Raw genomic sequence first — 26,615 nt, forward strand, 5'->3', positions numbered from 1 at the left:
AGAGTAGAGGGGCAGGATCACCTCCTTCGACCTGCTGGTCACGCTCCTTTTGATGCAGCCCAGCCTTTCTGGGCTGCAAGCGCACACTGTCAGCTGGTGTTAAGTTTCCCATCAACCAACACCCCCAAGTCCTTCTCCACAGGGCTGCTCTGAATCTGTTCTCTATGTAGCATACATAACAAGCCAAAATTGCTTCATTCCTCCTCCTGTCCTTTATGCTCCATTATATTCCCAACCTGCAAACGAGAGTCAATGTGAATTTGTCTTCTGAGAGGATAGCTGCTTAAATGCTTACAGAAAGAAGAAATCACAGATGTCATCACTCCTCAGGCAGCAGTTCAGAGCTCCCTTTAGCTGTTTCCCACCCACAGCAAACCAGTTTGTGCACAAGTCTGCCTGAGCAACACTGCTAAAGAACTTAGTTCTTTAAGTCTAATAAATTAAAATAAATGAATTAATTAATTAAAATAAAGGAATTAAGTCCAATAAATTAACTTAAGGAATTAAGTTCCTTCCTTAACCAATACCAGTATCCTTACATGTACATAAACAATAATGCTTTCCATATGAGCTAGCACTAGGCTGATCATTAGGTACCTGGATATGAAAACATCTGATGGCTTCTATTAAAATTTCTTTCCATCTGTTCCATGTAATAGACACCTAAGGCTGTAAAGCCCTAAGCAAACATTAACCATATGCCCAATGGCATTAAGTATGAACATTTTTGACTGCATTAAAACCAATATATTATCTTTCTTCAGAGAGCAGTTTTGAAGTGCCACAATCCTCCTCAAGTCCCATAATTTTAAAATAGTGGTAGATACAAAGCCTCCCTCAAGTGCTCAGACATCAGTGATTGAAGACTGTGAGGTAGGTAGAAAGTATTAGGGCTCATAGCAGGATCTTGAAAAGCATTTAGGCAGGTTACATACCCAACTCCTATAGAAGTTAGGCATCATCTGCCTAGGTGTTTTTGAAAAGTACATTCTTACAAATGCAGAATCCATTATGAAACTAGGGCTTAAGTCAACAGAAATACAAGTTTCTACTCCTCACATTTCCTTCTTTCTAAGTGCAACAGAATTGTAAGAATATAGATGAACCACATAGGAACAAAGTTCCCTTCTCCCTTTCTGTGGGCTTAAAGACACGAAGAAAGTTACAGCAATCATGAAGTCAATCCATGGGACCCTTACATTTTGATTAGCCATTATATTTAGTAAACTACTGATTGTTATTGAAATGTTATCCTTTTCAGAATTGCTGAGTATTATATATCCACTAAAATGCATTAAATATGGAAATGTGAGCACCTTAATATTTAAAAGAAAGTAGCTGTAAAAGCCTTTAAAAAGAAAGTAGTTGTAACTGTGAACAGAATAACATAGCACAAAAAATAACAGGCACTTCATCTCTGCACTAAATCATATAGCTCAAATTTTATACCTCCAGGCTGAGTACCTGTTGATTTGTAAAGTTTTTCCTTGGGTGAACAGCACCGAAAGACATCAGGGACACTCATAAACAAAATTAGCCATAAGTTTGCAGAAAAAGCTACTCGCATCTTTCCTCAAACTGGGAATAAATATGCAGCAGCACACACAGCTGAATTTAGAATATGTGTATCAGCTAGCAAGCTTGTACCTCAAACCAGATAGATAGCTGCTTTTGTGAAGGTATGGGAGGGGGAAGACAGCAAAGAGTATATGACTACTTTGATGGGAATAATGGAAGGACAACTGACAGCAGTGAGTGAGATAGCTCAAAACCTCAGCCCCCATAATGACTCAAGAGTCATTGTAACATGCTCTTCACACTGAGGAAGGAAGAGGGGGGCTGGGGAAGAGCAAGTCTGTTCTGCTAACAGGCTTCTGGCCTTACATAAAGTTTTTGGGCTAGAATTTCCTGCTCTTTCACAAATGACTGATAGAAGTTTCTGAGGAATTACTTTTTTTACCTGCACTGTAGAAATCCCAAGGCTCGATTAAGGTCAGAGCCCTGCTGCGTTAGCCAGGCTACAAATACAAGAACAGTTAGCCCATACTCTGAAAAGCTTTCAGTACAAAGAGACTACGAGCCGTGGAAGAGGAGGAAGAGAAAAAAGAGAATATAAACAGCAGACACACAACAGAGATGGAGCATGCATTTTCTGTTTAAATACATGCACAACAGGTGTTCATGACAGCTCCCCATTATATCAGCTATTAAATAATTGCAGTATTAAGGAAGATTTGAACCTTTCAGAACAGTAACAAAGGTGCTTGTTCCTACAGGCTCAACCAGGTATTACCAGACACATAACGGCATGGAAGAAAACAAAACTACCAGCAGTGGAGGAGACTTGAAAGTAAGGACTAATAGCTTTTCAAAAGAAAACATTAGCCAGTTCCCACAGAGATTTCCTTCTGAAGGAATCAAGGCCTGACATGTTTTTTACAGTCTCTTCTAAGAATCATAAGCCTTCTTTCAGTTTAGACTTTGTTCTTTGTAAACTGAAGTTTTCTAAACGTTTCTTGCAATAATTATTCATTTTATTTTGGTTCTAAGCGTAAGCTGTATGCCAGAAAACTGCTGAGAGCAATTCACAAAATAACTTCAAGGTCAGACAAAATCATAATATTTGAAAGACAATCTCTCACTTGTGTGTTGGTACATGAATTAAAGCATTTCTAACATAAGCCACTGAGAATTCTCTGCTCCCACAGGAATCGTCAAGCAGAACAGTTGCCCAGAAACTGCTGAGTTTAATTCTCTTGAGAGAGGCATACCATTCTCAGATGGTTGCAGGAAGTTTTTTCCCCTTCCTTATTTCCATCTGCCTCTTAAGTTCCTTTCACCAGAAAAGAGGATCACAGAATGGCTGAGGTTGGAAGGGACCTGTGGAGGTCATCTGGTCCAAGCCCTCTGCCCAAGCAGGGACACCTACAGCCAGTTGTTCAGGACTATGTCCAGATGGCTTTTGAGTATCTCCAAGGATGGCAATTCCACAGCCTCCCTGGGTAACTTGTGGCAGTGCTCAGCCACACTCTGTTTCCTGATGTTCAGAGGGAACCTCCAGTGCTTCAGTGTGCCCACTGCCTCTGTTCTGATGAAGACCCACTGATGAACATCCCAGCTCCTATGTGATGAGCTGAAGATGTGAAGTTCCAGCTACCTTCTTATTACTTACAGAAGTGACAGGATCAGCAAAGAAGTAAAAATTAACTAGCAACTTAGAAACACAAGGCTTGATGAAACATCAAACAAAAAAACCAATCTTCTGGTTTCTGTTTAATAGAAAATCCTAAATCAGCTCCAAAGGTAAATGACTTGAAAGTCATTAAGAATGTGACTTCTCAGAGTATTTAATATTATAACTTAATATTAATTTAAATATTTCTGTTACATTATTTCAATTTAGACAAAATCAACTCCCCCTTCATACAGCTGTGATTTGTTATTTGTCTCATATGTAAAATAAATACTCACTTTTTCCCATTCTCTCATAATCCATTTTTAAATTTAACTTGTTTCTGCAGTATTCAGCAGCAGTAACTAGAACTGAATCCACCTTCCCACTGTAGACCAAATCTAGACAATCTCTTTAATCTTTGTAATAAAAAGACCACATGGTTCACACCTTTTTTCCTCCCATCTCCTTGTTAATAAGAATTATTTTTAAACCTCTTTATGGTGTCATGACATCAAGTTCTTTAATTAAGCAAATAACAAATGCAAACCAAAAATATAACCCTCTCCAAACACGACAGTGCCAAAGGAAACAAAAATGTGAGGCGCTCATCATCATCAGTCTCATGTGTAACCATCTCCAGCTTTTTCTCTGAGCACCACACAAAGAATCTTTCCCAGGTTTCACAACCACGGTAGCAACAGTATCACAGATCTAGTAAGAAGAACACGTTTCATTCTGTATAAAGGAAGGTTTATAAATGAAAGACACATCTTGAATAAGATGGTAAGGTATATTTAACTTGCTCTCTACAATCATCAAGTAAAGATATTTAATCTTCAAAAAATATCTAAAGAAATTGATTGCTTCACATTATTGTAGCCTAAAATAATTTCACTAAAAAAGAAGATAATAACTTTATGATGTGTACTTCATCCTACAATTAATATCTTCCATTTTAATGACGTAAAAACAGTAACACTCACAGAAATTCAAATTCATTACCTTGGCTAGCTCAATCTTTAACTCCTCTTTTTCTTCTTCAGAAATCATAGTGGTGAAATCAACGTCAGTGACCACATCATCATCTGCTTCCTGTAAAGACTGGGTTTCCAACAGGCCTTAAAGTAAAGAGTTAAAAGGTCAGGACAACCATTATCAATTATTTCAGCTATGATATTGACTGTCTCTAAAACCTAAGATTGATAGTATATTTACCCACAAGGAAAACGAAACAACGTTTTCCTGCTAAAGGTCATTTGGATTCTGCTCCTCTTTGTTTCTGAAAAGCTATTAGAAGTATCAGATGGTAATGTCTGCACGGAAGCAATTTAATATGTGAAAGTACCACACATTCCCAGAAAGCAACCAACTTGGACCCCAGTAGTCCCTGACAAAGCATTTCCTTGCTTCTAACAAAAGGAAAACAAACAAACAAACAAAAAACACAAAAAAAAAACCAACCAAAAAAATCTTTTTCCTTCAAAACAGGAAAAATAGGAAAGCTGGCTAATGTGGATCACTGATGTGAATAGTGGCAACAGTATACTGAGCAATACAGGAAGCAGATTACTGAGCAAAGTTTGCTTTAAAAGTACCTCTGATTGCAGCAATTTGAGAACATTACAGCTGTACAGTTTGCAGAAGCAAATGCCACACCTACTGTCTGAATTTTCTAAATGTTAAGGATAAGCATACCTTTATCGCCTAATCTAAACTTGTGAAGGGTTAACATTTATACTGGATTTCCAGTTACTTTCTTCTTCTGCATGTCCAAGACAAGGATCAGTATGCATGATAAGTAAGATAAGCACATACATAAACGTTTGTGAGACCTGGGCCTGCCTGGTATAATATAGAGAAAACAAAATATATTTTATCTCCCAAACATTCAGTAAAGAGAAGAATGATTGCTGTGGTTCCAGCCATTAATAGCCTCTCATTCTTCATTGTCTGCAAAGAAAACAATGCAAAACATAAGGTAACAGAAAACATTCTCACTCCTTGGGGACTTGTTTTAAATTTCTCAATCTGTTTCTGTTCTGGAAGAAAATTCTGCTCCAGACTGCACCTGGCGCAGCACTTTTCCCTGTATTTCAGTTCTTTAGCAGGGTAATCTGCCATCACAGCTGACTCCTGACATCTGTATACTGCTTAATACATAAGAGAACAATTCCTTTCCTAGGTCCACAGAGGCCTGTGTAGTCTATTACATGGCACTTAGAATTCAACTTTGTTAAATTCTGGCAGTAGGGAATAGAGGTTACAAGCAGCAAATCTGAAATATTCAACAACTTGAAATTGAGTATGTTGTATTTTCATACAGAAAGCAAAACTCCCTCCATCTCTCATTTCTTCCACCTAGAGTCCCCCAGTGTACCTGTATTTCCTTCTATTTAAGAGAACAGAGCTGATTTGATTCATACCATCAACTTCAGAGCACAACATGGTGAACTCAACCTTGTTAATTACAACCTCCCCTTAGTAGGAAGATAAAGAGCAGCAACAAGGTGCTGAACCCCTGCCTGGCATGGTATGCAACAATAGAACATCACTCTCAAGCACAAACCCTTTTAAAACATGAAAGCATACAGAAGTAGTTGATACCTTAGCTATTACCCAACAGCAGCTTGCCAAGAAAACCTCAATTGTTGAAGTCACAACAAAAGAAAAGCACATTTGTTCAGCACAAATACTCCCAAATCACCCTTATTAACAACCCCCATCTCTAAATACAACTGTTCGATATGTGTTTGAGGATTAACAGTGTTGCTGTGGGAATCAGGCTAAACTTAGTCCCCACGGTCTTGAAAGCAGTCTCTTTTTTCATGGATGGAGGAACACCTCTTGGAAATACCAGGAAAAACTTGAGGGGCAACAGGGATAAGACTGGAAACCCTTTGGGGTAGATGTGAGATGATACAATCTTGGAGCAACCAATCCTTGAGCTAAAAGGCAGATCTGTGCTCAAGGGACAGCATTAGTTTGGGATTGGCTAGGTAAAGAGGCCAGAATTGCTGGATAACAGTTTGAGATGGAAACCAGCATGAGCCAAAATACCAAAGACAACTAACAATTAGACACAGTGGTCAAGCTCAAACTTCAAGATTGAACTGAAATCACAATTCATTCCAAAACAGCACATGCATATCAATCTTTGGCACGATCCTCTGCAACCTCATCCAGTGCCCGTCCTTTTCCCAGTTCTTATCTCTGGCTTCTTGTCTAAGTCATCTAAAATACAACCTGATCCTTCAGTCTCCACTTTCTTGCTCAAGACACTACCAGAATCTTCCCTAATGGTCACTGTCCCCCTGCAAAGACTTTGCTTCAGCTACCTCACAGTTTTCGTCTGAACATCACCATACTGTGAGTCAGAGTCTTCTGCCAGTCTCAGTTCTGAAACTTAACTCACACAAGCACTACCGTGAACAACCTACTCTCTCACTTTTCCCTTGCTGTTCTCCTCAGTCTCTATCTTTTCTTTATGATCCTTTTTGTTTTTCCAGCCACATCTGGGACTTCACCCTCTGCTGTCATTCTACTCTTCTGAAGACAGCTTCACTTCTCATCACTTGCGACTGACCAGTCAGTCAGTCCTGAGCCAGGTCTACCAGCATAGATAACATGCTTCATTTCTCATGCTAGGTCACTGGAACTTCTCAGTCTCTTTTCCCCACTTGAGCAAGAAAAATGCATTTTTTTAATCTATCCTAAAAGTTTTTAATCTTCACCAGTGCCTGGGGCTACCCTCACAGACCACTTCTCTAACCTGTCTTCAGGTTAGGAAAGGAAGAAAAAAAAGCCCTGAACACATTAGGAAGAAAACAGGCTTCCTCTGGCCTCAGCCAGATCTCAACTTTTTCCACCTACTGAGAATGTAAACATGAAACTTTGTCCTTGGATGAGATGCTAGAGAAACCAAATAGGGAGGAAGGGTCATTCATAAAATCTGTTTTATGACAAGTGAAAAAAAAAGTCCAAGTTTGTACTTCCAGATACCACAGCCTCCATTCCACCAAAGCACACCTTCTGTGAGGTTCCTACAGCATCTTACCTAGGAGGAGCACAGCACAGCCTCAGGAGAACAGTATTAACTGAATTCAAGGAAGTCAGGCAACCACAAGACAAAACCATAACAAATCATGCTAGCAACATTTAACTGCTCTAAGACAACTTGTTAGTTCTGCAGTCCCCAAGGAGAACAGGAACCTGCAGCAAAATTCACAGCAATATATTTAAGAATTGTAATGACTCTAGTAGCAAACCAGCTCCTACTGCCAGTAGTTGCTGACTCCAAAATATTTTCCCTCCTTCTACCCTGTGCAAGAAGCACAGCCTCCTCTTTTAACTGCCACTGTAAGGTCTTATCAACTAGGCAGCCCAGAAAACAGATCTTTCAGACATTGGTTATAGACATACCAGGTATGAAGCATAATAGAATACAAAAGCTCAGTGGGATTGGTGATATGTCTTGAATTAACCACGAGTAACTCTACAAATGAAGGAACAAGGTAGGATCCTATTTGGTGTGTTTAACCTAGCTACATATTTTGTTAAACACACATTTTGTTAATCTAACAATTCATGAAAATGCACACAAGGATGAGTTGATTCAGCCAAATGGTTAGAGCTGAGTCCTAGAATCTACACTATAGAGAGTGCCATTTTTAGGCATCTAAAAATTTTAGGCATCTAAGAATTTTAAAATAACACTGCATTTTTATTCTTCACCATGTATGTCCAATTGCAAAAATTATGTACTTCACTCAGAAAAAAAAAATAAATCTGCACGTTAGCAATGCAGGCATTTGTCTGTGCATATATACAGACATTCAATTTACACATACAGTTCCTGCAGTTGAACACATAACTCTTATCGTTAGCTTCTCACTTTTTCCTTGGGGATAGAAGGAACTTAACTAGTTTTCAGTTCACCTGGAATTAAATCTATATATCTAGGGAGATAACTACTACAATAGATATCTACACATAGTCATAATGTAACTACAGTTTTAGAAATAATCTGTAACTTCTCACAGGAATTAAAATACAGAATGGCATTTTGATCAGATGACCAAGGCAAATCTTTCCTGCAGCACTGGAATATGATAGCTTCTACAGCAAACCTCAATTTACCTCCAGGCAATACCCATCTTCTTTAAATATGCACTCCTTTAAATAATAGTATTCAAATGATCATTAGCTGCTTATTAAAATAGGCTTGTTGGGAAGCTGCAAATCAGGCTAGGTAACATTTCAAGGTTCTGTTTTCCCAATAGCTTACTGAAAGTCTGGGGTAGCTGTAAAATCAATTTCAATCATTTTTTCTCCAAAATTACAGGATTGGGGAAGATATTTATTACTTCCTAACTCTCAATTAAGCCTCCTTCTGACAAAATACAGGAGCATAAAATTTCAAAGTGAAACATTTTCCAATAGCTAAATTAGTTTTCCCTATGAAGCCACAAGTACATGAATGGTCAGAATCATTACTGTCAAATTACCAACCGTTTTATGTGCAGGGAACTGAAACAGTTCTACCTGCATGCTCGTAAAAGTAAAGTTTGGGTCAGGGGTAGTGTCAAAGAGAGAGAGGGAGAACAGCTTTTGGATGTTCAAGAGGTCTAGGACATGTCTACCATCTCAGAATAAGCGGCCTCAGTTGTCCTGGAGCAGCTCATTATGGACTTTCCTAAGCCTTCCCATTCCAACTCTTAACCCTTGAAAAAAACAGCCATTAGTAAATCTATCCACAGCTATGAGATAGATTGGCAGGTTTCCAAACAAAGGAACACTTATTTGAATCTCCTGGATAAACATTCAGTCATAGTGTGCTAATTATTTAAACTGTTTTAGTAAAATCAAAAGAAATTATTCATACGCTGAGGATCTCTATATGTTATTTTTCCCCCAGAAGCCCTTGACACAGATGCCAATCTATGTCTGTGAAGAGAGACAATCTGCACACAAATAACTGGCAGAAAACAGACTCCACAGCTTGACCGCTGCACCGAGAAGCCATACACATTGGCAAGGAACTTGATAATCATCCCAAAAGCAGAAGTGCAGTGGATGTAAGTGAGAATAGCAGTCATGGTAAGCAAACATATCAATAAAATATATAATTTACTAAGAGTATGTACCAAACTTCAATCCAAGAAGTGATCTTCCAAATAAAATAATTATCTGAAATGTCCAGAAATGCAAGACAATCTTATGCATTTTATTCTATAGCTAGGTCTCTCTATAAAATAATAATGCTGCCTGCCTGGGGAAGACAAGGGTGACATTGCTTTCTAAGCTGTAGCTATGGAAATTCAAAGCAATTGTTGTGAAATGTAACAGTTTAAAGACAGCAGCTGCTTCTTTCTATCATGTCAATACTGAAAGTAATGACTGTATTGTACCACTTACTGTGCTTTCTAGTGATCATTATGCACAACTTTCCATGAGGTCAAGGGTAAGAAAAAGATGCCACAAGTGGAAGGGTTATCATCTCTTTTTCCTTTTTTAGGCAGAACAGAAAGAGAAAAAAGATGAAGTCACGATAGAATAATAGGCAATGAGAAAGTGGATGACACTGAGTCACAAAAGAAACTTGTTCTCTACAAATAAGGTACTCTAGAAACTGCAACAGACTGCATAAAACAAATGAAGGAATAAATCATATATAATCAGGCCAGAGAAAAAGCAGTGCAGGGGAAGATAAGAACTATGACATGGAAATGCTGGCAGTCAGAGGTGGAAGTTGTCAGTCACATTTCTTAAACCCACCCTTTCATACTAAAAATACAAAAAGGTACGTTTTTCTAATCTCAGAATAGACAGGCACCCTGGGCCCCATTCTCAGCTGGTAGAAGTGACTGAGATCCCACCAATTCTGTAATTAAGTTCACACATCTACTTCACAATCAAAATCACAGAAATTTAATGGCAGGATTTAATAACCTTTTCTTCCTAAGAAAGGATCAGTTTATTGTACTTTTCTAAAGCCAGCTGCAAAAGTGTATCACTAGATAGCAATCTAACAGCAGTATAATTAAACTGACAAGCCTCCACAATTAACTTCCAACAAAGTATCTGTGCTGCAAGAAGTGATAAAATTATATTTTTATTTAAAAAAGAAATTATTAAAGTAGCTATAACTTGTATTCTTTAGATAATAAAGCACATAACTAACAAGATCTTTGTAAGTCTAATTTAAAAAATGAGCAAAATCGCTGCAGCCAGCAGGTTGCTTTCTTTCCCACATCTATCCGGCCATCTTAATATGTAAGGCAGACAAGTCACTTTGGATTCTGTAAACTTACTAGGGAAAATACACAGGAAACAATTATAACTGGGTACATGACAAATTCTTTATTCTAGCTACTTTGTACCCCTGCACTGTTGCCTTCCTAAGGGGGATATCATCTGACAGTACAGACTTCCTCCAGGTTTCCCTAAACAAACTTGACCTACTCTTGGATGCATCTACCTGTAACACAATCGCATACACACTTAAAACCAATGAAAATAAAGCTCACTTATATTAATATTACTTGAAAACAATCAGTTTTACCAGAGATAAAGGCCATGTCCTCCCTTGCACAGGTCTTTTGTTTGAAATATAACTCAATTTTAGTTGTTAAAAGAAATACTCCAAATCTATTGAAAAGCAGCTCTAATTTGTGCCACCTCACTTCTTGCAAGGGCACTGCCTTACAGGTAGGTATTCATTGCTGTGGTGGGTTGTTCTGATAAATCTGGAATATGGAGTTAGAGTAACAAATTCCCTGGACACAGGCCACACAAAATACTTCTCAATCAAAACATCACCATCCAACCAGACATGTTCAGCTTAAAGTTTCATTTGGTTTTCCCTGGGTTTTTTTGTTGTTTTTTTTTTTTTTTTGCCTGCACTCTGAACTGTGAAATGAGGTATTTATGATTCTGCTCTTAACGTTATGCTCCATGTTAAGGCCTTCAGAGTTTTTGGCATCATTAATTTTGTAGCTTTGCCCACTCAGAGTTTTGTAGCATGCCATTACCAAGAAATGTGTTCGCTTGGTGAGGTTGTGGGTGGAGACATCTGGGGTATAGGGCCCTGGATATCTGTTCCCATAGAAACAGGTTTCTTGGCCTTTCCTTCTGCTAGGGTTTGAAGACAGGAGGCATGCCTCTACAGTTGGCCTAAGTTACACAAATGGCTGTGCTGCAGGAGTGGAGGCTACTTAGCAGAATAGGAGACAGACACTGGCACTTCCAGCCACGCCGTATAGTCTCAGTCCTTGAGGCCCCTGGTTTACCTTCAAATACCACCCAGAACTGCAGCTGACACAAAGTGGATTTTGACTGCTTGAAAATCTGTAGGAAGATAAGCCCTGAACTAAAGAGTGTTAGCATCTCTGACAGCTGCTCTGGACACACTGATGGCAGGCCAAGTGGTAAGAGAAGGAAGGGGTTTAGCTAAGCACATGGCATGAGGTCCTACACCCTTAAGGTTTCATTAGATCACATGCAGTGGCAAGAACATCACTTAACCCTCTAATCCATACAATTACCCAGTCTGTTACCGTATGTATTGTAACATCTGTACCTTAAGAAGGTCTAGAACGAGAGCACAAGACAGTTCTTGTCTTTTCTTTGCTCTTCTACTACCTTACATAACAAGATTTTAATAAGGATGACAATGAACTTTCCCAAAATAAACACTTGCATCTCTGCTAATAACTTCCATTCACATCTTCATCACTATTCAACTTAATTGTTAAAAAATTTTATTTGCTTTTACCCTATCCCTGCCCTTGATTCCCATGTGCAGCACATAACTACGACCAGCAGACCGCTGCTCCTCTTTCAGGATGTGTTCATGCTCCATATTTCTGTGCACACTTGGACACAAGTGAGCAGCCTCTAATTCTGGATCTAGGTCTAAATCTAGTTCCCATCTTTGACTCTCTCTTGAATGGGTATAAACTATTATTGTTACATACCCTTCATTATTCCTTGTGCTTAATGCAGACTACATCTATACTGCTCATTATCTATGCTTTTCTATTTTTGAAGCAATTTAAAACCTCAAGGGGAGACATATTTTTCCCTCTACCTGTAGTATTTGACCTCCAGTTTCTTGACAGTATCTGTTATTTAACTCTACAAAGCCCTTATTTAAATCTTCAAAAACAAAACCACACTGTGATTCAGTTTATTTGAATGACATTATTCAGCAGCCTTTTTTCTTTTTTTTTTAATCAGGCTATTCAAGTAATTTTTCCTTCTTTACCATTCTCTTTTCTTAGATATCAAAGCTTCTGCACCACCTGACCCACACCACAACTGAAGGATTTACTCTTGCAAGACCACATGGCTTTCTTGGTTCTGCAGTGTACAGCAGCGGTTGGATAGCTTAATTACATGACAAACATCATTCTCCCTGATTATGACTTTGATTCCTTCCTCCCACAGTAATAAGTTAATAGCTGCCATCTGCCTATTAAAATACTTCGAGCAGAAGATAATCTTCTGTTCCTGGCATAATTGCCCCTCTAACTCTGTAATGCACATACATTTTACTTGTCTATAAGGAAAATCTGGTTGTGTTTAAATACAGCTATCTCTGATCACTTTTAAATGAAAATTTAGCATGCATCAATCCAGCAGAGAAAGAACACAATGCATTTAAGGCCTTCAAAAAGTATTCTAACTAAACACATTTGCTCCATATCATTCTCGAAAAATATGTTAGGATTTTCCAGAGTGACCTGTGGTCTTCTCAGTGGAGTTAAGAACATTTTAATTACAGTGTGAAACATAGAAAGAGGAATTAGATAAGCACCTAAAATGCCCTAGCCAGCATCAGCAGGACAAGTTATTATTAAATCCACCTAAAGCACAAAGAATACAATTATTTCAAGGAAACTGTGCAAAGGTATCTTAAAACTTTAAGATGGTTATGAGCAACCTTTTGTAACCACAAATCTGCACTGCCTTAGTTCCACCCAGGTGGCAAGGCAATTTCCTGGCGAGGAAACTGGTGAAAAAAGAGCACTTGAACAAACAGGTAAACACAGAAAAACCTAATCCGTTACTGAAGAGGCAAACATGGAGAGCATCAGCTCCCTTCAGCCACAATTTATAAACATTTACAGAATATAAATCATATAGCCTTTTAAATCCACTCCATACATAGTTAGTTTTCAACCATGTTTTGCATACTTTCTTATTATTTCTAAATTAGTAATTTTAATTATTTGGCAATTATTAAATACAATTTTGAAGTGCGGCACAAATACTAAAGAGAGACAGCTTGTATTTGGATGGCTGAAGAGGAAGGGTTTTTCACAAGTTAAAGCAAAATCCAGTCAGAAATCAGGCTGCACAAAGGGAAATAAAAAAAAACAGAAAGAATGGTTTTCAGAAGAGTTTGAGCAGGACCTAGTTAGGATCAGGTCCTAACAACTTCATTAACCAGCAAACAAAAGTAGCCCTTTCAGCTAGAAAGCACATGAAAATAAACTGCACTGCCTCCTACAAAAACATCTTGTACACTTTTTACTTGGAAAACCAACACCATATCTATGGGCACTTTATTCTTGCATGAATATAGAAAATGTTTTCAGAGTGTAATTCTGTATCTCTCTCTGCCAAAAGCACCACCAGAACCTTTTTTCCTGTGATACACTAAATGTTACTCCTGAGTTTGCATTTTGAGGAATATGTTGCTCTTACAAGTACTTTAAATTCCATTATCTTTGAAAAACATCAAAAGTCTAATTTGCCTTTAGAACAGCAAAGTTTAAAAGTGACTGCTTTCCTTTACATATTTTAAGTACTTTCACTACTTTACAATACTTTAGTGACTAGGTTCTTGGTAGACCACAGGGATAATCACATGCTAAGACAAATTAGCGGTGATACCAGGGCAACTTAATGAAACCCAAATCCCAGAAAACTAACAAAAAAAACCAGAAACAAACAGTTTTCCTGATAGTCCTCCTTGCTTCAAAAGGAAAATGGAAGACTCAGTCTAAGACCTTTATCATCACAGTAAGATGGTACTTGAGGCAGTATCATTTTACGTATGTCATGCTCTTGCATTTGTTTTACACTTTTGAAGAAGAACATTTGCAGAGAGATCCTCACTGTTGACTTTCTACTTGGTTTAGCAAACTGCAAGAGAGAAGGAATGAGAGACACCACAAGAGAAAGAAAATGAAATTTAGTGTTAAAGTGTGGTATAAGCACTTGCTAAATGACTGTGCCTTTTACAGTTACCTGCCTGTGACACTTAACTAGGCCACAGATGCAGAAGTATGATGATGATGATGATGATAGCCTAACAGTTTGCTATTATGATTTTGATCCATGAATCTCAAAGGTGGCTAAGCAGTATTACCTCTGTCCTAGAGAATCAAACAAATCAACTAATATCACAGTATCACAGTATGCTAGAGATTGGAAGGGACCTCGAAAGATCATCTAGTCCAATCTCCCTGCTGGAGCAGGAACACCTAGATAATGTTACACAGGAATGTGTCCAGGCGGGTTTTGAATGTCTCCAGAGAAGGAGACTCCACAACCTCCCTGGGCAGCCTGTTCCAGTGTTCCGTCACCCTCACTGAGAAGAAGTTTCTTCTCAAGTTTTGAGAGGTGTGACATCTGGTATTAGAATCCACATTTATTAGTCCCTTCTCATCATTTCTCGTACTCAGTGGGTTTAGAGAACACAGTAGCCAAAATGCTCAGCTTAGAGAGCAGCGATATGACTACAGCAGACATTTCTAAAATTTGGCATTGCAACTGTGCATTTCTATGAGATACAGTAAAACCAGATAAAACTAGCATGACCAGATGCCATATTTATATAGTACCGCAAGAGGTATTTTCTGATTAGTTAGACAGGCCTAATTTTACCCTTGAAACACTTTCTGAAATGAAGTATTGACTACAGTCTTTCTAAACCCAAATTACAGGACTATGCTAAAACAAGCTATAAAACATTATCTAAATTTTTAAAGATGACCACATAGAACATACTTCAACACCTCTGTAGTCTTTTGCCATCAATCCTCGACTTCAAAGCAGCACATAGCCTAAGCAAAGCACCTCAAAAGTTGCATGCATCTCTGTACTGTACTACACAATTTAGGAAGCAGAACAGCATCATCAGACTCATCTTCCCATTAATGCACTTAAGAACACTGACAGAGAGCAGACTCAGACTGTACTTGTGTTACCTCACAGCAGGACTCAGACCAGCAGTCCTGTGAAAAAAAGAAGATACAGGAGTAAACATAGAGCAAGAATTTAAAAACTTTATTTAGGGTTTGATGTGTTTGGTTTTGCATGTTCTGTATTTTAGATCTTCATGTTTGTAAAACTGACAAAGTTACAATGTCTCACGAGACTGGCCTTAAATTCTAGAGGATGTCTCTCTTTTACAGTTCTTCCAAATCCTACCATCTTCTAGTCTCAGTTCTCATGTGTAGCGTGAAATCAGTCAAATATTCTCAGACTCAGCAAACTGAATTTCATCCTGTGACAAGTGTCATAAAGCTGAAAGCAGTATAAGTTCAAAAGGGTAAAACAGAAGCACTGCATTTGATTTCAGACATTTATTTGCTTAAAATCTGATATACCCAGCAACACATTCCATGCATATATTTTCCCTCAGTTTAGTATAAAAAGGATGAAAGAGCAATTATCTTGAGTACTGTGCACTCCTGTTAAATATTAAAGAATCCTATTATAAATTACAAGCCCGCCATTTTCACTTGACCTCATCTTCATGCGATCTTATTAACAGAGCAGCTGAGACTTCCACCATGCAGTCAAATACGCAGGTTATCACTGGGTGGTTCAATTATCTCAATATTATCCTGACCCTTTGTGAAGTCCTCTCTTCTGCTTTCCATAGCAGAGCAGCAGTGAGCACAGTAAGGAGACCGCATAACCCCCAGGTAACTCGACTGAAACCTGAAGCCTCAGAAGCATGTATGGCCAGGCACTCTCCTTGCAAAGATAGCTGGGGAATATAAATGAGATTACTCACAATGGAAGGAACTAGCAGCTACTGCTGGGAAAAAAAAACTAAGGTTCCCCTTGCCCCATACTTCCTGTTTTCTCACATGTATCAACACTGACCAAACTGTGCGCTGACGGACTTACCCAACAAGAGAGGGATTTTCTTTGCACAGAACAATTACACTAAACCAGCCCCAAACTACTAGTTTTATTATGCCCTTAGGGGAAAGGTGAGCACAGAACAAAACAGTCAGTGTTCCTTGCTAAAGCCACAAACCTCAAACATGAGGCTAGGGAAGATGCTTTCCAGCAAGACTGTGCTTTGGCATGATGGCCAAAACACATGGCTGCTGCAACGAAATCAACAGTTCTATGTGTTCCATATTCCCAACTTTTCACTATGAAATAAACTCTCTATCCAGATTCATATCCATATTAGTAACTATGTGAACAGCTAGTGACGAGAAAAAGGGAGAGAGAATGCTGAACAAGCTGTCAATGCCCTGTTTTGGCGAGTCTTGTACATCACAGGAATGCAAGACCTCCTCACTACTGCCTCCCAACAGGGGAGACCTCAGACCATCTGACTGTGAAATGTGAGGTGCCACTGGTCTAATGGCGTGACTTGTAACACTTTTCTTCTGATCATAAACTCCAGCCAAATGGCATGTGCCTAGGTGCTGCCTCTCTGCTCCATAACCTCGCATGCCAGATGGAACTGGCCTGAGGATGACAGACGGCACATGTCAGCTGCATGCAGCAGAGGAAAGCAGTGCTGTGCTACAAGACACAGGCCTTGAGGAGTTGCCATCGTCTAACATCTGAACTAACAACACCTCTCACCACAATATTTTACAGTTATATACATAGTCACAGCAAGCTATTACAGCTACAATGCACCACTAGCAGAAGATGCAGAACAGGTGTCAGGAGCAGCCATAAGAATAGCAGCTAGGACAGGAGATGCCTCAAAACCTCATTCAGACACTAGAAATGCAAGAAGCTGGTTGAGCTACCTGGGCAGGTAAAAGTGCAAAGAGCAGAATGCTGCACACCAAAGCTTTACCAGGGTAAGAATCACAACCCCGAGAGGGCACAACAGAGAAAGGGGAAGGTACAATTACAACTGCATACAAAAAAAAAAAAAAGGAAGGAGAATTATTGCAAAAGGAGAGAGATGTCCCAGCCAGAAGGGAGTGCAGCAGGAGGGCCAGGAGACCTCCTTGGATGGATAAGGAGATCCTGAGGAAAATTCAAATGAAAAAAGAGGCTTATAATAAGTGGAAGCAAGGACAGGTGGCATGGGAAGAGTACAGGGATGTTGTCCAGGAAGCTAGGGACCAGGTAAGGAAAGCTAAGGCCCAGTTAGAATTAAACTTAGCTAGAGGTATTAAAGATAACAGGAAGGGATTCTACAGGTATGTAGCAAATAAAAAACAGACCAGGGAGAACGTAGGCCTTCTCAGGAAGCTCTCAGGAGAACTGGCTACACAGGATTTGGAGAAGGCTGAGGTTCTGAATGATTTCTTTGCCTCTGTCTTCACTGGCAAAGGCTCTGACCACATCACCCAAGTCTTGGAAGGCAGATGCAGGGACTGTGAGAATGAAGACCTTGCGTCCACTGTAGGAGAGGAACTGGTTCGAGACCATCTTAAAAATCTGAACACGCACAAGTCTATGGGACCTGATGAAATCCATCTGCGGGTCCTGAAGGAGCTGGTGAATAAAGTCGCTAAGCCACTGGCCATCATATTTGAGAAATCATGGCAGTCAGGTGAAGTTCCCGATGACTGGAAAAAGGGAAATATAACCCCCATTTTCAAGAAGGGGAAAATGGATGACCCAGGGAATTACAGAGCAGTCAGTCTCACCTCTGTGCCTGGCAAAATCTTGGAGCAGATTCTCCTGGATGGCATGCTAAGGCACATGAAAATCAACAAGGTGCTTGGTGACAGCCAGCATGGCTTCACTAAGGGGAAATCCTGCCTGACCAATTTGGTGGCCTTCTATGATGGGGCTACAGAACTGATGGACAGGGGTAGAGCAGTTGATGTCATCTACCTGGACTTGTGCAAAGCGTTCGACACTGTCCCACACAACATCCTTGTCTCTAAATTGGAGAGACATCAATTTGATGGATGGACCACTCGGTGGATAAAGAACTCGCTGGATGGCTGCACACAAAGAGTTGTGGTCAATGGCTCAGTGTCCAGCTGGAGATCAGTAACGAGTGGTGTCCCTCAGGGATCAGTGTTGGGACCGGTCTTGTTCAACATCTTTGTTGGTGACATGGACAGTGGGATTGAGTGTGCCCTCAGCAAGTTTGCCGATGACACCAAGCTGTGTGGTTCGGTTGATACCCTGGAGGGCAGGAATGCCATCCAGAGGGAGCTTGACACAACTTCATGAGGCTTAACCATGCCAAGTGCAAGGTCCTACACCTGGGTCGGAGCAATCCCAGGCACAGCTACAAGTTGGGCAAAGAAGAGATTCAGAGCAGCCCTGTGGAGAAGGAATTGAGGGTTTTGGTTGATGAGAAAATGAACATGAGCTGGCAGTGTGCGCTTGCAGCCCAGAAAGCCAACTGTATCCTGGGCTGCATCAAAAGGAGCGTGACCAGCAGACTGAAGGAGGTGATCCTGCCCCTCTACTCTGCTCTCGTGAGACCTCACCTGGAGTATTGTGTGCAGTTCTGGTGTCCTCAACATAAAAAGGACATGGAACTGTTGGAACAAGTCCAGAGAAGGGCCACGAGGATGATCAGGGCCACGAGGATGACTGAAGCACCTCCCGTATGAAGACAGGCTGAGGAAGTTGGGGCTGTTCAGTCTGGAGAAGAGAAGGCTGCATAGAGACCTCATAGCAGCCTTCCAGTATCTGAAGGGGGCCTATAGGGATGCTGGAGAGGGACTCTTCATTAGGGACTGTAGTGATAGGACAAGGAGTAATATGTTAAAACTTAAACAGGGGAAGTTTAGGTTGGATATAAGAAAGAAATTCTTTCCTGTTAGGGTGGTGAGGCACTGGAATAGGTTGCCCAGGGAGGTTGTGAATGCTCCATCCCTGGCAGTGTTCAAGACAAGGTTGGACGAGGCCTTGGGCGATATGATTTAACGTAAGGTGTCCCTGCCCACAGCAGGGGGGTTGGAACTAGATGATCTTAAGGTCCTTTCCAACCCTAATTATTCTATGAAAAGCAAAGCTTCAGTGCTAGAAGTCACATTGATTATCAGATGAAGATATCCACAGTACTAGAGACAGTATTAAGAGACATTCATAGCTTTAAATTAGAAAGCAGGACTACACAGGATAGTCAGCTAACCTAGACCCAGAGTAGAATGAGTGTGATGAGAGGCAAATACACAGCTCTGATCTTCCCATATTTCACAGAGAAATACTGTTCTTCAGACTTCCAGACTCTTCACTTTAAAAACGCCTGACAGCCACAAGAAGGAAAACAAATATGCTCTTATGGAATTTTTAGCCCCCAGCATAAGTAGAGCTGACCCTGGGAACATAGCAACTAACTCTAGTACCATTAAGAGGAAAAAGCAATCGAAGAAAAATGCACCCAGAGGCTTGAAGATAAAATTTATGTGAAGTACAACTTACGATTTTTATTACCTTTTTTGATGTTTTTTTTTTTGGTTTTTTTTTTTTTGAACATGAAACATATGGTTATTTCTTTAGAAAACAATTTTAACATTAATTACTATTACTCTCTGTCTGGTAGACTATCTCATCTAGTTAGTGTGGATGCTGCAAGACATATTCAATATACTCCAGTGTAACAGTAATACCATTTCAGCCTATGAACTCTCTATTGCTTTAAGATAAAAAACAGAGAATTTCATTTCCACAGTCTTTGGAGTACAGACAGATGCTCAGATGCTATGTTGTGCCTTGAATGACACAGAAACTCCCGATGTTAGGTGTGACCTCTATCTTGATACAGTTACACGTAATAATACTTCTTAATGTCCACAGATTTAAGTTAAGATTTGTAAGGCTGATTCATGCTGCTACTTAAAAATGCTGACAACTATTTTCCTTCTCTGGAAAAATCTACATTTTGTATTTACATGTATGCATTTCTTATATGTGAAATTGATCCAAAGGCATAGCCTCCCTTCAGGACAAAGTAAAATGGCACAAACAACACAATTATGTAGAAAAGCACTTTTGATGAAAATCTTTAATATGTTAAATATGAAAAATTCAACAGAGCTTTAGCATTTATAGCTTTTACTTTGTCTTTTCAATTCAAATGAATCCCCCAGCAAAGCACACTGGAACAAACCATTCAGAATTCATTTCTCTGTGGGCTAAAGGGACCTTAGAAGCAATTCATAAACTTATTAAAATGCACACATATTTGTCCTGCTAAGCAGATACTTAGAAGTGTTTTGGTTTGGTTTTTTTTTCCCCCAAGCAAATTGTTACTGTTCTTTTAGTAACCTGCTATAACTATGCTCTGCAAATTACATAATGGGGTTGAAGAATTCAGATTTCTGGCCAGGTACTTAATTGTTAATTCAACTGTATTAGACACATACAGGTTAAATGCTTTTTGCCAGCAAGCTCCATAACTGCAGTAGCATGCACCAAATTAAATCTGGAAGGAAAGAGGGACCTTTCGGTACAAAGGTTTGCTGGCATGCAAATACTGACCACAAAAACCTTAGCTTGTATTGTTAGCGTATCAAAGAAAGATTGTTTTAGGTAATGGGCAACTGTTCTGAAAAACTGTAGAAATAAAACACACAGGTGAGATATAGAAGAAAAAAGTGACTCAGCTGAGTATAGCCTTGAAAAGTCCCGTATCTGTCTTCCTGTCAACTAAGTTTAAGATTACAAAACCAAACCAAACAAAAAATGCTCCTGAGCTCCTTCACTGCATGCAGAAAAATGAAGGGCGAAGAATGCCTAATTAGATAACATTAAGCAATACAAAATGCTTTTATAGTCTCTAACTAGCCAATACATATTCATCCAGAAGAAGAATTTAATAAAGACCTGTGGTACTAACAGAGTTGCTAATCAAAATGTACATTAGCAAAACACATTTATTGTTTTGAATTTTTAACACCTACTAAGAATATATTTATTCATTTTACGGTAGAAAGTTCACATGCACATATACCACTATCTGGCTAATGAGAATCAGATACTGCTTTCCATCAGTTCTACAAAAAAACAAGTTATCAAATCCTTCACATATGAAGTTCCTGTATAAAGAACAGGAGCTCCCATTGGAAAATTAGTTTAAATAAGTCTTATGCTATAATCTTAAAACTGACTTTTAAAAACCCTGGGAACTGAGCCAAAGACCTATTTATTTTGCCAATCAGCTTCTGCTATGTATCCATTAGGATAGGACAGGAAAGGCTTTCTTTTTCACAAGAATCATGAACTCAAATTTCCCACCGTATTTCTTTATGTACAACTATATTTGCAATCAACATTTGCCTCTTACATGTGTATTTGTTTAAGGCATTTTTAAACTATTCTGGAAAGCTATTTTGTCAGTTAGTTTCAATAAGCATATGCCTCCCCCTTAACTTCATCTCCCTATTTTAGAGACGACATAAAATGGTTTCTAAAACTCCTGCTTTCTCAGAAATACTTGGACTACCTGCTTCATACAGTTGATTTACAACATGCGTGGACAAGTTAAAAGGTTCTTCAGAAAAGGGCATGTAGGGATAGGACAAAGGGGAATGGCTTTCAATTGAAAAAGGGTAGACTTACATTAAATATTAGGAAGAAATTCTTCATTGTGAGGGTGGTGAGGCACTGGCACAGCTTGCCCAGAAAAGCTGTGGCTGCACCATCCCTGGCAGTGTTCAAGGCCAGGTTGGATGGAGCTTGGAGCAACCTGGTCTAGTGGAAGGTGTCCCTGCCCATGGCAAGGGTGGTGGAACTGGATGATCCCTGGGCTCCCTTCCAACCCAAACCATTCTATGATTCCAAAACAGAAGCAAGACCTTAAAGGAGAGCAAGACCTCTATATGCTAAATACCTTAGGTTGACCCAAACATCATCGAAACCTTCCGTGAAAAGTTCCTTCTGTTCTTTGAAGGCCAGTTAACTTTACCCAGAGAGAGAGGTGAATAACTAACGTAATCATAATTGTTGCAAAAGAAAAAGTTCATTTTAAACTAACGACAGCAGTGTTAGGCAGAACATCAGACACGCTTTAGCAGACCCCGCTTTAGGCTGACCCCGGCGGAGGGCTCGGCGGGCGCGCGGCTGCAGCCCCGCTGCTGTCGGCGCCAGTGGTCCGGCTCAGCCTCCTCCCAAGGCTAGGGCTGCGGTGCGGCCGGTCCTGTCCCGCCCCCGCAAGAGCCAGTACGGGGGGTCCGCCCGAACCATCCCGAGGTGGTCCGTCAGGCCCCCGCCCGGCACGGCTCTATTTCTGACCAACTGCACACCCCACTCTCGCCGAGGTTAACTTAACGCGAAGTTGCATCCCAGCTACTCGACCGTCACACGCTTAAAGCAGCGGCAGCAGAAGAGAACACCGGCACCCCAAGCATGTAGAGTAATATGGAAAACCAAAGGGAGCCCAGGGCGGGATGGAGGACAGGGCGCACGGCGAGCCCGGGGCGCCGGCAGCCACCGGGTCACCCGAGAGCCCTCACGGCCAGAGAAGCGGACGATACCCAGGTCGCGACTCGCCCTCAGGCTCTCCCCGCAACGCAGGCTCAGCCTCTCCCGAGGTGGGGAAGCGGCAGCCACGGAAGGGCTCAGTCCCGCCGAGACTCACCCTGTGCCTGCGGCTCCATGACACTGGGGGCTCTGCTGTCCGCCAGACCTGCGACTCCGTAGCGCTAACAACCACGACAGACTACCGGCCGCTCTCCTCCCCACCGCGCCAAGGGGGCCGGGCCGGGCCGGGCGGGGCCAGGCCGGGCCGAGCGGGCAGCGCCACCTGTCGGCCAGGCGCCGGCAAAGCCGGAGCCGCTCACCTGGGCTCGCCCTGGTCGCCTCACGTAAGAGGCAGGCCCGGCCCTGTTGGGGGGCATTGGGGAGCGGGCGCAGGGACCCCCGCAACAGGGAGCCCTGCGGAGGGTGACAGCGAAGAAGTGCCCTTCGCGGGGACAGAGACCTGTGGTGCCGTCACCTTCAGGGAGAGGGGCCTTCCCTTGAGGCCTACCGGGGAGGGTTGAGACCAATCCCAGCAATGCCTGCAAGCCCCGTTGGGCAAGGTCAAATCTACTGCGGCTGCAAGTAAAGAGGAACATGCCTGCGAGGTAGGTGTGGGAAAGGGGAGATGCTCTTCAGGGCCCTTCCCCTGCCTACTGCCTAACTGCACAGACTCTTGCTTCTCTTAATACGAAATCTAATCTTAAATATTGGACTCTGAGGCCAGTGTACAGACAAAGCTTCCATCTTAAGAGTCAAAAGTAGCAAAGATAGGACAGTTTACCTCCCCACAGAAACCTGTGGTGTTCCAAGGACAAACCTGGTGTTGGTGGCTCTCTCACAATCTGGGCCCCTTGCCTGAGCCAGACCCTCTGCTCTGAAGCTAGCCCTGGCCAGCATCCAGGTTCCTCAGCTGCACAGATGTTGTTCTCCATCTCCCCTGCACCACACCTCAAGCCATGGCTGTCCCCTATGAGGGAAGTCTTCTCTCCAGGGCAAGCAAGGAGCCCCAGGGCACTGGCAGCAGCAGGTTGCCCACCTGAGTGAACAAGTTCCCCTGGTCTAACCACAGCACAGTGAAGTCTCACGTGAAGAGAATGAGTACTTGAAGGTTTCAAGTACTACAGCCTATGGTAGAGGCATGGGACTGCATACAGATTAATAGTAACAGGGCCTATTCTGTCCTGTGTATTTAGCAGTTTAAGTAAAAATGAACTTTTTTTCCAGTACATAGGTCAGTATCCTAATAGTCTCTGGAAGTCAGGGTGATGATACATAGAATCATAGAATCATAGAATCGTTAGGGTTGGAAAGGACCTTAAGATCATCCAGTTCCAACCCCAAGGCTTCGTCCAACCTGCACTTGAACACCACCAGGGATGGAGCATTCACAACCTCCCTGGGCAAGCCATTCCAGTGCCTCACCACCCTAAGAAAGAATTTCCTTCTTATATCCAACCTAAACTTCCCCTGTTTAAGTTTTAACATATTACTCCTTGTCCTGTCACTACAGTCCCTAATGAAGAGTCCCTCTCCAGCATCCCTATAGGCCCCCTTCAGATACTGGAAGGCTGCTATGAGGTCTCCATGCAGCCTTCTCTTCTCCAGGCTGAACAGCCCCAACTTCCTCAGCCTATCTTCATACGGGAGGTGCTTCAGTCCCCTGATCATCCTCGTGGGCCTACTCTGGACTTGTTCCAACAGTTCCATGTCCTTTTTATGTTGAGGACACCAGAACTGCACACAATACTCCAGGTGAGGTCTCACGAGAGCAGAGTAGAGGGGCAGGATCACCTCCTTCGAGCTGCTGGTCACGCTCCTTTTGATGCAGCCCAGGATACAGTTGGCTTTCTGGGCTGCAAGCTCACACTGAAGCCAGCTCATGTTCATTTTCTCATCAACCAGCACCCCCAAGCTTTTCTCCACAGGGCTGCTCTGAATCTCTTCTTTGCCCAACCTGTAGCTGTGCCTGGGATTGCTCCGACCCAGGTGTAGGACCTTGCACTTGGCATGGTTAAACTTCATAGGGTTGGCATCAGCCCACCTCACAAGCGTGTCAAGGTTCCTCTGCCTTCCAAGACTTGGGTGGTGTGGTCAGAGCCTTTGCCAGTGAAGACCGAGGCAAAGAAGTCATTCAGAACCTCAGCCTTCTCCAAATCCTGTGCAGCCAGTTCTCCGAGAGCTTCCTGAGAAGGCCTACGTTCTCCCTAGTCTGTTTTTTATTTGCTATTACCTGTAGAATCCCTTCCTGTTATCCTTAATATCCCTAGCCAAGTTTAATTCTAACTGGGCCTTAGCTTTCCTAACCTGGTCCCTAGCTTCCTGGACAACATCCCTGTACTCTTCCCAGGCTGCCTGTCCTTGCTTCCACTTACTTATTATAAGCCTCTTTTTTCATTTGAATTTTCCTCAGGAGCTCCTTATCCATCCAAGGAGGTCTCCTGGCCCTCCTGCTGCAATTCCTTCTAGTTGGGATGCAACACTCCTGAGCTTGTAGCAGGTGATCCTTGAATATCAACCGAGAGTCTTGGGCCCTCCTGCCCTCTAGGGCTATATAGTTTACAGTGCAGATTTACTCTAAGTTTTACTCACTCCAACATAATTTCCCCACTTCATTACCAGTCCATGTTAACTTCACTTGTGGAAGGGTCCAGAATACTTGTGTTAGCGATGCTGCATTCATGATGAGTGATTATCCCATGTATTTGTCAGTCAGATACCATATCTAATTTGTGTATATACCTTCCAGGACACACTGGGGACGCATGGCTTCTCAAGGCCTGTAGTATTAAAAATAACAAGAGAGAGAAAAGGCAGATGAAAAAAGTATTGCACATTTGTTTGTGAAGTTATATGAACAGGTAGTACTTTAATTGAAGAAAAAAAAAAAAGTCCAAAAGAAACTGATTATGCAGTTTTGTTAAAACAAAAAGAACATTTATAAGTATAAAATAAGTCCTTTTCCTTAAAATATTGCAGAACATAGCAAAGTGTCAAATGTACTTATTTCTCAACTTTGCTTTTCTAACAGAAAATTGAGGCCAAGGCAGCTTTAATTTGTATCCATCTAATGATGTTCTGCTTCAATATGCACATGCTGGGGGGTTTGAATTTGAGTTACTGTAAAACATGCGTTATCATTATTTTTTCTAGGGAAGCCTCTCTTCATTGTGATTTGACATCTCCTTGGGCTGGAATTTGCCACTTACAAAAGCAGAACAGAGGCTGTCAGAAGAATGAAATCCTGTACCAATATCATTTCAAATAAACAGACATCCCTTCATGACAAGGTTTGAGCTCAGAAATGCTCTCAGCTTCAACACAAAAAGCCCCCAAACCAACTCCAGCAACAAATGCATGAAACAACTGAGAAATTTCTCTCAATATATGAAACCCAGTGTAATTAGGACATGTACTTTTCTGCAAATATAGACAGAGGTTTTTAAAGCAGCCTAAGTTTCTGTGAGGCATAATAAAAACTGAGCACCCAATTTACTTATAGGGCTATAACTGTTAATAACAATGTTTATGTAGAAACACAATTAAAAATCTTAGAAGCATATTGTCGTGGTTTAAACCCAGTCAGGTAACTCGTTCACTCACTCCCCCCCTTCTTTCCCTCCCCCTACTCCCAGAGGGACGGAGAGGAGAATCGAAAAGAATGCAACTCCCATGGGTTGAGATAAGAACAGTTTAGTAACTAAGGTATAACACAGATCACTACTGCTACCACCAGTAATAATAATGATAAAGGAAATAACAAGGGAAGAGAATACAACACCTCACC

The 26,615-nt window shown here is 41.2% G+C and overlaps 1 protein-coding gene across 3 annotated transcripts in view; it reads right to left on the reverse strand.

The window, feature by feature from the left end:
- Positions 1-23,027, reverse strand: part of TPD52L1 (TPD52 like 1) — a 54,204-nt gene extending 31,177 nt beyond the window's left edge. For 2 of the 3 annotated variants that reach the window (XM_057409337.1, XM_057409326.1), the window contains exons 1-2: positions 22,950-23,027; positions 4,178-4,293 (exon numbers count right to left, since the gene is read on the reverse strand). In XM_057409337.1, coding sequence (XP_057265320.1) covers positions 4,178-4,293; positions 22,950-22,968 — 135 coding nt within the window. In that variant the 5' untranslated portion in view covers positions 22,969-23,027. Of the gene's footprint in view, positions 1-4,177; positions 4,294-22,202; positions 22,307-22,949 lie in introns of those variants that run through there. The other variant, XM_057409346.1, reaches the window with a different exon arrangement.
- Between the last annotated feature and the right edge of the window lie 3,588 nt (positions 23,028-26,615).

The sequence above is a fragment of the Pezoporus wallicus genome, unplaced genomic scaffold (assembly GCF_028554395.1).
Source record: "Pezoporus wallicus isolate ANWC-B61680 ecotype Strahan unplaced genomic scaffold, APGP_CSIRO_Pwel_v1 contig_3817, whole genome shotgun sequence".
NCBI classification, from domain to species: Eukaryota; Metazoa; Chordata; class Aves; order Psittaciformes; family Psittacidae; genus Pezoporus; species Pezoporus wallicus.